Source organism: Oncorhynchus clarkii, chromosome 14 (assembly GCF_045791955.1).
Source record: "Oncorhynchus clarkii lewisi isolate Uvic-CL-2024 chromosome 14, UVic_Ocla_1.0, whole genome shotgun sequence".
Taxonomy (NCBI): Eukaryota; Metazoa; Chordata; class Actinopteri; order Salmoniformes; family Salmonidae; genus Oncorhynchus; species Oncorhynchus clarkii.
In genome coordinates, this window is record NC_092160.1 from 42227057 (window position 1) to 42237606 (window position 10550).

Genomic DNA, 10550 nt, shown 5'->3' on the forward strand with positions numbered 1-10550 from the left:
CAAAAGGGAAAATAAATAAACATAAATATAGGTTGTATTTGCAGTGGTGTTATTTCACTCCCTCACTTGTTGAATCATGTCTCCGTGACTTAATCAGTGGCAAAAAGTCGACCACGGACTCGATAGCCTAAAAGCGTGGATATCGAGTCAGGAACTGTAACTTTCAAGAGAGATGAATATAACCTTCTAGTCCTAGTCTGTCCAGTCAATGTGATGTCTATTTTCACAGTCTGACTTAATTCAACGTTCAGCTCCATTTTGTGACTGAATGCAACAATGTATCAAGAAGTAGCAGGGTTGCATCCATTAGAATGACGTCATAATAGAACCCAGTTATAGTTGGTTGCAATGTCGCACCAGGTGACGGTCAAAGGGCGTCTCAGAGCGCCCTCCCGTGGCATACATGAAACACTGCATCCCCACTACAATACCGGTACATCTGGCCCTTTTGGGATTTTAGTCCAGGTTGAGATAATGGCTGTGAATTACAATAGCTAATAGAAGTACGTAATGCAAGGCTAGTTGGTCACATTTGAAGGTGATCATTCATATTCCGCCCTTTCTATCTCTATTCGGTGTGTCTGACTAGATAAGAGAAGAAGACTGAGGATGTTTTGGTGAGGTGTGCAGTCTGTCCTCGGCCGCCAGGGGTGCAGGGAGAACTGCTCATTCATTCACACTGGGCTTTGTAGCTGAAGCCACCTACAGGCGCCCGGACGATGCGACGTAAACGTTCCCTCTCCTCAGATTAATTTAGAAAAGCCGACAAACAAAAATGTGTCGAGCTAGAAGGGCGCCATGTTGGCCACAAGCACGAAGCCAAATGTTAATGTATTTTCCGCCTTGTTTTGGGCAGAAGTTATAATGGAGTAGAGACAGTCGTTTTATGATGCTGGGAATAGAGGGGGATTATTTTATGAGTTTCATTGAAATAAGACTATAAATTAAACGCAACCTCTAGACCCTATCAAATCATGTTATCTGTTCGCAGGGGCACCTACTAATCAAGCGCTCGATATTATTTCATGGTGATTTTTTTCTTTTTTCCTTCCCTCGCTTTGCTAGAAGCACTTCGCGCGTAAAGAACATCACCGGTTCCCAAATTCTCCGTGTTCTGCAGCTGCGAATAGCGCTCCGTAATTGGCGGAGAGCACATCAATCCTGCGTTTAGCCGCACCCCTCCCCCCATTCAGCCAGTCTGGTGGCTGTTCCTGTGTGTTTACTACACGGACCAGGCAGCAGCAGACACTTGGCTTCACATGCACCTAACTCACAACAGCTAGCTAGCTAAACACTTTATAGTTCCATCTGAAAGAGAATCTCCAAGAATCCAACATGCCCAAGAGAAAGGTACGTAGTTTGGTGACTATTTAGAGAGGATTGTGAAACAAGAAAAGCAGGCAGCTATTGATGGCTTGCAAATGAATGTGGAGCGCCATCCCCTCCAACGATTACTTAATTATAAACATATTTCTTTGGGGAATTGACGGCATTTATTTGAAGGGTATGTTAAAAAATATATTTTTTTTTTAAATGTTTAAATTCATATTTTTCTGATCGCTTGCGGGCTTAAAAGTCTGGCGACCGGCGGTCGCTGTCCTTTGGGAAGCCAGAAGTCTCTCTCTGTCTCCATGTAGTTAAAGCACAACCAGCAGCCATGCTTTGCAGCCCAAGTCTTCCTCTCTTCTTCGACCTACCGAACAGAAACGCTTCAGTTACCGCCATTTTCCCCTCAATCCGCCCCAAATTACCTCGAGAATTCGCTTTAGTATCTATAGTTTCAATTCTGATCGTTAAAAGATGCAGTCGTCGTCTTATTTCGATACAAATGTATATTTTTTGTCTTTGTTCATGGTCCCAGGTGGCTGCAGTGTCGTGTCTCTACCGCCGGGCGGCGCTGCGGAGGCTTAACTCTGCTCCTCCCTCTTGCTTATTCCGTCCCGCGCGAGTTTTCAAATCCTGCCTGAGCTCATAGAAAGAAGAGAGAGATGGAGAGAGTGGAGAAAGAGAGACAGATACTTTAGGACCCCAACTTTCAGTGTTACTGGTCCCAAAACATATAAACTGTTAACAAAACTCAAATATTACATTACACTTCCATCTAATGGGTCTAAAAACAAGTTTATTTTAACATTATCTATGACATTTTTACTTTTTTCTTGAAATTTAAAAGTTATCTGGGGTCTTCCCTGACAGTTCATAAATGTGTAATTTGAGTCACCGTAGACTGTTGCCTGCTCTTATAGAGAAGTGTTTTCGTGATAAAAGTTGTTTTTGTTGTTTGTCCTCAGCAGGGAGCCGCTGGGGACGTCAAGGAGGAGGTGAGACTGAGACAGACTTAACACTGTGACCTCAACTACAACCCATCACTTATAATTACTATTCTTTATCAGCTCCGTTTCAACATAGTTGGTCTCTGACAGTGTGTGTGTTGACATGTTTTCTCTTCCTGTTGCAGCCCCAGAGGAGATCCGCCCGGTTATCAGCGGTGAGACCAGCTACGATACAGACATTATATACTACCTTATGACGCATCATATAACCTATACACCAGTTTTTACACATTTATAACCTCTTATTGCAGCTTAAAGCACATTTATAGACTATAATTAAGCATACAACACATCAAATACCTATATACCACCTTATAACATCATACAACCACTATATGACAAATAACACAACCTCAGCTACAATCACCATACAATCATTACACACGTATTCTCTATATATACCACCTTATAACACATCATACAACCACTATATGACAAATAACACAACCTCAGCTACAATCACCATACAATCATTACACACGTATTCTCTATATATACCACCTTATAACACATCATACAACCACTATATGACAAATAACACAACCTCAGCTACAATCACCATACAATCATTACACACGTATTCTCTCTATATACCACCTTATAACACATCATACAACCACTATATGACAAATAACACAACCTCAGCTACAATCACCATACAATCATTACACACGTATTCTCTATATATACCACCTTATAACACATCATACAACCACTATATGACAAATAACACAACCTCAGCTACAATCACCATACAATCATTACACACGTATTCTCTATATATACCACCTTATAACACATCATACAACCACTATATGACAAATAACACAACCTCAGCTACAATCACCATACAATCATTACACACGTATTCTCTATATATACCACCTTATAACACATCATACAACCACTATATGACAAATAACACAACCTCAGCTACAATCACCATACAATCATTACACACGTATTCTCTATATATACCACCTTATAACACATCATACAACCACTATATGACAAATAACACAACCTCAGCTACAATCACCATACAATAATTACACACGTATTCTCTCTATATATACCAGGTAATTACACATGTATTGTCTCTATATATACCAGGTAATTACACATGTATTGTCTCTATATATACCAGGTAATTACACGCATATTGTCTCTATATATAGCAGGTAATTACACATGTATTCTCTCTATATATACCAGGTAATTACACATGTATTGTCTCTATATATACCAGGTAATTACACGCATATTGTCTCTATATATATAGCAGGTAATTACACATGTATTGTCTCTATATATAGCAGGTAATTACACGCGTATTGTCTCTATATAGCAGGTAATTACACACGTATTACTATATACAGCAGTATTGTCTCTATATAGCAGATAATTACACATGTATTGTCTCTATATAGCAGGTAATTACACACGTATTACTATATACAGCAGGCAATTACACATGTATTACACATGTATTGTCTCTATATACCAGGTAATTACACATGTATTACACATGTATTGTCTCTATATAGCAGGAAATTACACATGTATTACACATGTATTGTCTCTATATAGCAGGTAATTACACGCATATTGTCTCTATATATAGCAGGTAATTACACGCATATTGTCTCTATATATAGCAGGTAATTACACATGTATTGTCTCTATATATAGCAGGTAATTACACATGTATTGTCTCTATATATAGCAGGTAATTACACGCGTATTGTCTCTATATATAGCAGGTAATTACACGCGTATTGTCTCTATATAGCAGGTAATTACACACGTATTACTATATACAGCAGTATTGTCTCTATATAGCAGATAATTACACATGTATTGTCTCTATATAGCAGGTAATTACACACGTATTACTATATACAGCAGGTAATTACACATGTATTACACATGTATTGTCTCTATATACCAGGTAATTACACATGTATTACACATGTATTGTCTCAATATAGCAGGAAATTACACATGTATTACACATGTATTGTCTCTATATAGCAGGTAATTACACATGTATTGTCTCTATATAGCAGGAAATTACACATGTATTGTCTCTATATAGCAGGTAATTACACGCATATTGTCTCTATATATAGCAGGTAATTACACATGTATTGTCTCTATATATAGCAGGTAATTACACATGTATTGTCTCTATATATAGCAGGTAATTACACGCGTATTGTCTCTATATAGCAGGTTACACACGTATTACTATATACAGCAGGTATATCTCTATATATAGCAGGTATTGTCTCTATATACCAGGTAATTACACATGTATTACACATGTATTGTCTCTATATAGCAGGAAATTACACATGTATTACACATGTATTGTCTCTATATAGCAGGTAATTACACACGTATTACTATATACAGCAGGTAATTACACATGTATTACACATGTATTGTCTCTATATAGCAGGTAATTAATTACACATGTATTACACATGTATTGTCTCTATATAGCAGGTTACACACGTATTACTATATACAGCAGGTAATTACACATGTATTACACATGTATTGTCTCTATATAGCAGATAATTGCACATGTATTGTCTCTATATAGCAGGTAATTACACACGTATTACTATATACAGCAGGTAATTACACATGTATTACACATGTATTGTCTCTATATAGCAGGAAATTACACATGCATTACACATGTATTGTCTCTATATAGCAGGTAATTACACATGTATTGTCTCTATATAGCAGGTAATTACACATGTATTGTCTCTATATAGCAGGTAATTACACATGTATTGTCTCTATATAGCAGGAAATTACACATGTATTACACATGTATTGTCTCTATATAGCAGGTAATTACACACGTATTACTATATACAGCAGGTAATTACACATGTATTACACATGTATTGTCTCTATATAGCAGGAAATTACACATGCATTACACATGTATTGTCTCTATATAGCAGGTAATTACACATGTATTGTCTCTATATAGCAGGTAATTACACATGTATTGTCTCTATATAGCAGGAAATTACACATGTATTACACATGTATTGTCTCTATATACCAGGTAATTACACATGCTAAATTAAACTTCGCTCCAACAGCATGTACACCTTGATAACATCTGCTACAATAACTAGACCATATTATTAGACATGTTTTATAACTATATTCCAGGTTATTACACAAACTGATACACCTAATTACGCGTCTATTAGCTATGTAAAAGATTATAACACCTTTATAACCTCTACTACAGTATTCCACATACACCATACACTACACTTATCTAATTAGCTAATTACACATGTATTACATATTTAGCAGGTTACATAACTCTTAACCAGTTTATAAATCATGCAACCAGTTAGTAAAGTCCCACTGAAGCCCTAGCTCCTATTGGTCAGTAGATCTGAAGCCCTAGCATCTATTGGTCAGTAGATCTGAAGCGCTAGCACCTATTGGTCAGTAGATCTGAAGCGCTAGCACCTATTGGTCAGTAGATCTGAAGCGCTAGCACCTATTGGTCAGTAGATCTGAAGCCCTAGCATCTATTGGTCAGTAGATCTGAAGCCCTAGCATCTATTGGTCAGTAGATCTGAAGCCCTAGCTCCTATTGGTCAGTAGATCTGAAGCCCTAGCTCCTATTGGTCAGTAGATCTGAAGCCCTAGCATCTATTGGTCAGTAGATCTGAAGCCCTAGCTCCTATTGGTCAGTAGATCTGAAGCCCTAGCATCTATTGGTCAGTAGATCTGAAACCCTAGCATCTATTGGTCAGTAGATCTGAAGCCCTAGCTCCTATTGGTCAGTAGATCTGAAGCCTTAGCACCTATTGGTCAGTAGAACTAGGAATGATCAGTGGTTGTAGAACACATGAGACTGATGTTTGTTCTCTCTCTCCAGAAACCAGCCCCAGCCAAGACTGAACCCAAGGCCAAGAAGGAGAAACCAGCAAAGGTACGAGAACAGAACTACAAACCCCAGGGCTGCACACAACGTCACTTCAAACTCAAGAACCATCAAACAGAACAAAAGACTAGAACATCGCATTACAGAACTACAAACCCCAGAATCATCACAAAAACATAACTACAAACCCCCCTCTCCAGAAAGAGAAGGCATACATATGAACATAGTATACAGTGCCTTTGGAGAGAGTGTTCAGAGTGTTGTTAAGTTACAGCCTTATTCTAAAATGGGCACATTAATACATACATCCTCATCAATCTACACACAATACCCCATAATGATAAAGTAAAAACAGGTTTTTAGATTTTTTGCAAATGTTTTAGAGCTGGCCGCCTGGCCAAACTGAGCAATAGGGGGAGAAGGGTCTTGATCAGGGAGGTGACCAAGAACCCGATGGTCACTCTGACAGAGCTCCAGAGTTCCTCTTTGGAGATGGGAGAACCTTCCAGAAGGACAACCATCTCTGCAGCACTCCACCAAGCAGGCCTTTATGGTAGAGTGACCAGACGGAAGCCACTCCTCAGTAAAAGGCACCTAAAGACTCTGACCATGAAAAAACAAGATTCTCTGGTCTGATGAAACCAAGCTTGAAGTCTTTGGCCTGAATGCCAAGTGTCACATCTGGAAGAAACCTGGCACCATCCCTATGGTGAAGTATGGTGGTGGAAGCATCATGTTGTTGGGTTGTTTTTCAACGGCAGGGACTGGGAGAGTAGTCAGGATCGAGGGAAAGGTGAATGGCGCAAAGTACGGAGAGATCCTTGATGAAAATCTGCTCCAGAGCGCTCAGGACATCAGACTGGGGAGAAGGTTCACCTTCCAATAGGACAACGACCCTAAGCACACAGCCAAGACAACGCAGGAGTGGCTAAGGGACAAGTCTATGAATCTCCTTGAGTGGCCCAGCCAGAGCCCGGACTTAGAACCAATCGAACATCTCTGGAGAAAATGTATAAAAAACAGTTTTTGCTTTGTCAATATGGGGTTTTGTGCGGGGCCACTCAAAAAAAACAGATTTAATCCATTTTAGAATAAGGCTGTAACCTAAAATGTGGAAAAAGTCAAGGGGTCTGAATACTTTCCGAAGGCTCTGTAGATAATGTCTGTCACCCCCCCCACCCCCCCACCCAGAAAGAGAAGGCTGTGAACGACAAGAAGGAGGAGAAGAAAACTAAGAAGGCAGCAGCGAAGGAGAACGCAGAGGCTGAAGCTGCTGAGGAGAACCACTCTGAGAACGGAGATGCCAAGACCAACCAGGTAATATACATTACTATACTGGACATTTTTAACCTTTGAGTCATTTAGCAGTTGCTCTTATCCAGAGCGACTTACAGTTGTGAGTGCGCACATTTTCATACTGGTCCCCCGTGGGAATCGAACCCACAACCCTGGTGTTGCCATGCTCTAAGAGCAAAGGAAGACTACAGTACTATATACTACTGTACTGTAGACTACAGTACAATATACTACTGTACTGTAGACTACAGTACTATATACTACTGTACTATATACTACTGTACTGTAGACTACTATACTGTAGACTACTATACTATATACTACTCTACTATAGACTACAGTACTATAGACTACAGTACTATAGACTACTATACTGTAGACTACTATACTATATACTACTATACTGTAGACTACTATATACTACTCTACAGTGCACTACTATACTATATACTACTCTACAGTGCACTACTATCCTATATACTACTCTACAGTGCACTACTGTACTGTGCACTACTATACTGTACACTACTGTACTGTGCACTACTATTCACCACTATACTGTACACGACTACACTACTACAGTATATACTACTATAATATACACTACTATAAACTACTGTACGGTATACTACTGTACTGTGCACTACTATTCACCACTATACTGTACACGACTATACACTACTACAGTATATACTACTATAAACTCCTATACTGTACACTACTATACTATGGGCTCCCGAGTGGCGCAGCGGTCTAAGGCACTGCATCTCAGTGCTAGAGACGTCACTACAGACCCTGGTTTGATTCCAGGCTGTATCACAGCCGGCTGTGATTGGGAATCCCGTAGGGCGGCGCACAATTGGCCCGGCGTTGTTAGGGTTTGGCCGGGGTAGGCCGTCATTATAAATAATAACCACTTCATAACTGACTTGCTTGGTTAAATAAAAACACTACTATACTGTACATTACTATACATAAGACATGTCATAGGCAGACATTCAATGGTCATTAACAGGTATAGAGAGTCATAGGACAGGTCATAGACATTCAATGGTCATTAACGGGTATATTTGTATAAGACAGTCATTGCAGACATAAAGGATGGATCTAGAGACAGGGTCCTAGGAAGAACTAGAAAGACATCATGGACTGTAGAGGACATGAGGCTGGTCAGAAAGACATCATGGACTGTAGAGGACATGAGGCTGGTCATAAAGGGACATTAGAAGACATTGGTCAGCTTGATGGCAGAGATAAACTCCTGTTTTAGGATGAGAAACTACCAACAGGAATGTCAGGTTGTTCTACTGACCTCTAACCTCTGACCCTGCAGATGGAGGATGCTCCCGAGGCGGAGAAGGAGGAAGCCAAGTCTGAGTAGCAACACTGCCGACCCCTGACCTCCGACCCCCCCCCCCCAGCCTGCCCCAGTGTTCGTGGTCCCCCTCCAAGGCGTATTGTTAACAGAGGAATATTTTTATCAGTGATTTTATAAGTATACTATCTACTATCCGTACAGATTTTTAGCACAAAGCAAAGCTGAGTAATATAATGCAGATCTGCAGTGGTCATATCAACAAAGTATCTGCAGGCAAGATGAACACACTAAAATCTTTTTTAATTAAACAGCATTTCATGATTGTGTAGGAAGCAAAGCGCGTCCCGTCCCATAGTGAGTTGTGTGTTCCTGTGCCCCCCTCCTCCACAGTTGGTTCTCCTAGGGTTCTACCTTATTCCTGGATAATTAACTGTTTTGATCCCGTCTGTTATGTGCAGTGAGTTCCTTTTGCTTTGTCTAAATGTTCCTGTTTTTACATGAAACATGTTCTAAGCGTGTTGAAAGTGTGTTGTCCAATAAGGAAGAGGAAGAGAGAAATTCCGGGCACAGTGACATGCATGTCTCCTAGGCGACCCTGTAACAGTGACATGCATGTCTCCTAGGCGACCCTGTAACAGTGACATGCATGTCTCCTAGGCGGCCCTGTAACAGTGACATGCATGTCTCCTAGGCGGCCCTGTAACAGTGACATGCATGTCTCCTAGGTGACCCTGTAACAGCAGCCGTGTGTGCAACAGCTTTCCATCTTGCTGGTTTTCTAAACACACAGTTTTTTTTAGATAAGAGGTTCTCTGACGTGTGCAGGAGTCTCTGTCCCTCTGATGTTCTGGAATTCTCCAATAAAACGAGTCCTGTCAATTTTCCTCAAAACGCTGTTGAGTCTTTTACATCCTAGCCTGGGGTAGTTGGGTTTTAATTCAAATATTATTCTGTGTGAAGGCTGTTATAGGTCTGTTGTGGCTTCACTCACAGGTGTGAAATTAGCTCTTGACTAATCCAGAAGGAAAACTTTTTCCAGGAACATTAATCCTACTCCGGGATTCTCCATTCTCATGCCTTTTCAAATCTCATTTTATTGGTCACATACACACATTTAGCAGATGTTATTGCGGGTGTAGTGAAATGCTTGGTTCTCCTAGGGTTCTGCCTCCGTCCTGGTTTATTAACTGTTCTCCTTGATGTGTGTTTAGTCCAGGACTAGGACCTACAGTGTTAATGTTAACCACATGTCTCCTCACAGCTGCTCTGTTAGGTAAAATGCTCTATGGCACTGTATAGACACAGAAAAGCCTGTGTCTCAGTTCTCAATGCATTTATAACATGACTACCTCTGAGAGAAATCTACCAATTAAAAAAAAAAGTGATACCTTTTGATAGAACCAATAAAAAGAGGGAAGGAAGAAAAGTATTGCATTGTAAAAGTATTGGAGGAGCTTCTTCTAAGAAGCAGGCTCCATTTTGTCTCTTGTTGTGGAGAGTGTAGTTATGTTTATGACCACTAGTTGTCAGCATTGTCCTGTATCCGCTGTGAGAGCAAGGTGAGTCTTATCTGCAGAGGGCTAAGAGTTGGTGTGACAGCAGGCTTCTGTTCCAATCAAGCAATGACACCTGATGCAACTGATCGTCAAATCCTGTTCATCAATGA

General features: G+C 40.1%; 1 protein-coding gene across 2 annotated transcripts; it reads left to right on the forward strand.

Annotated features, from left to right (window-relative positions):
- Positions 1 to 865: 865 nt before the first annotated feature.
- LOC139366612 (high mobility group nucleosome binding domain 6) lies at positions 866 to 9775 on the forward strand. Of its 2 annotated transcripts, none has more exons than XM_071104301.1 (6): positions 866 to 1350; positions 2292 to 2321; positions 2459 to 2488; positions 6265 to 6318; positions 7462 to 7587; positions 8900 to 9775. In XM_071104301.1, the coding sequence occupies exons 1-6, from the start codon at positions 1336 to 1338 to the stop codon at positions 8945 to 8947; spliced, it is 303 nt and encodes a 100-aa protein (XP_070960402.1). In that variant the 5' UTR covers positions 866 to 1335; the 3' UTR covers positions 8948 to 9775. The 2 variants fall into 2 exon arrangements, with proteins under 2 accessions (XP_070960402.1, XP_070960403.1); XM_071104302.1 differs by having other exon boundaries at positions 1177 to 1350; positions 2295 to 2321.
- The last annotated feature ends 775 nt before the right edge of the window (positions 9776 to 10550 follow it).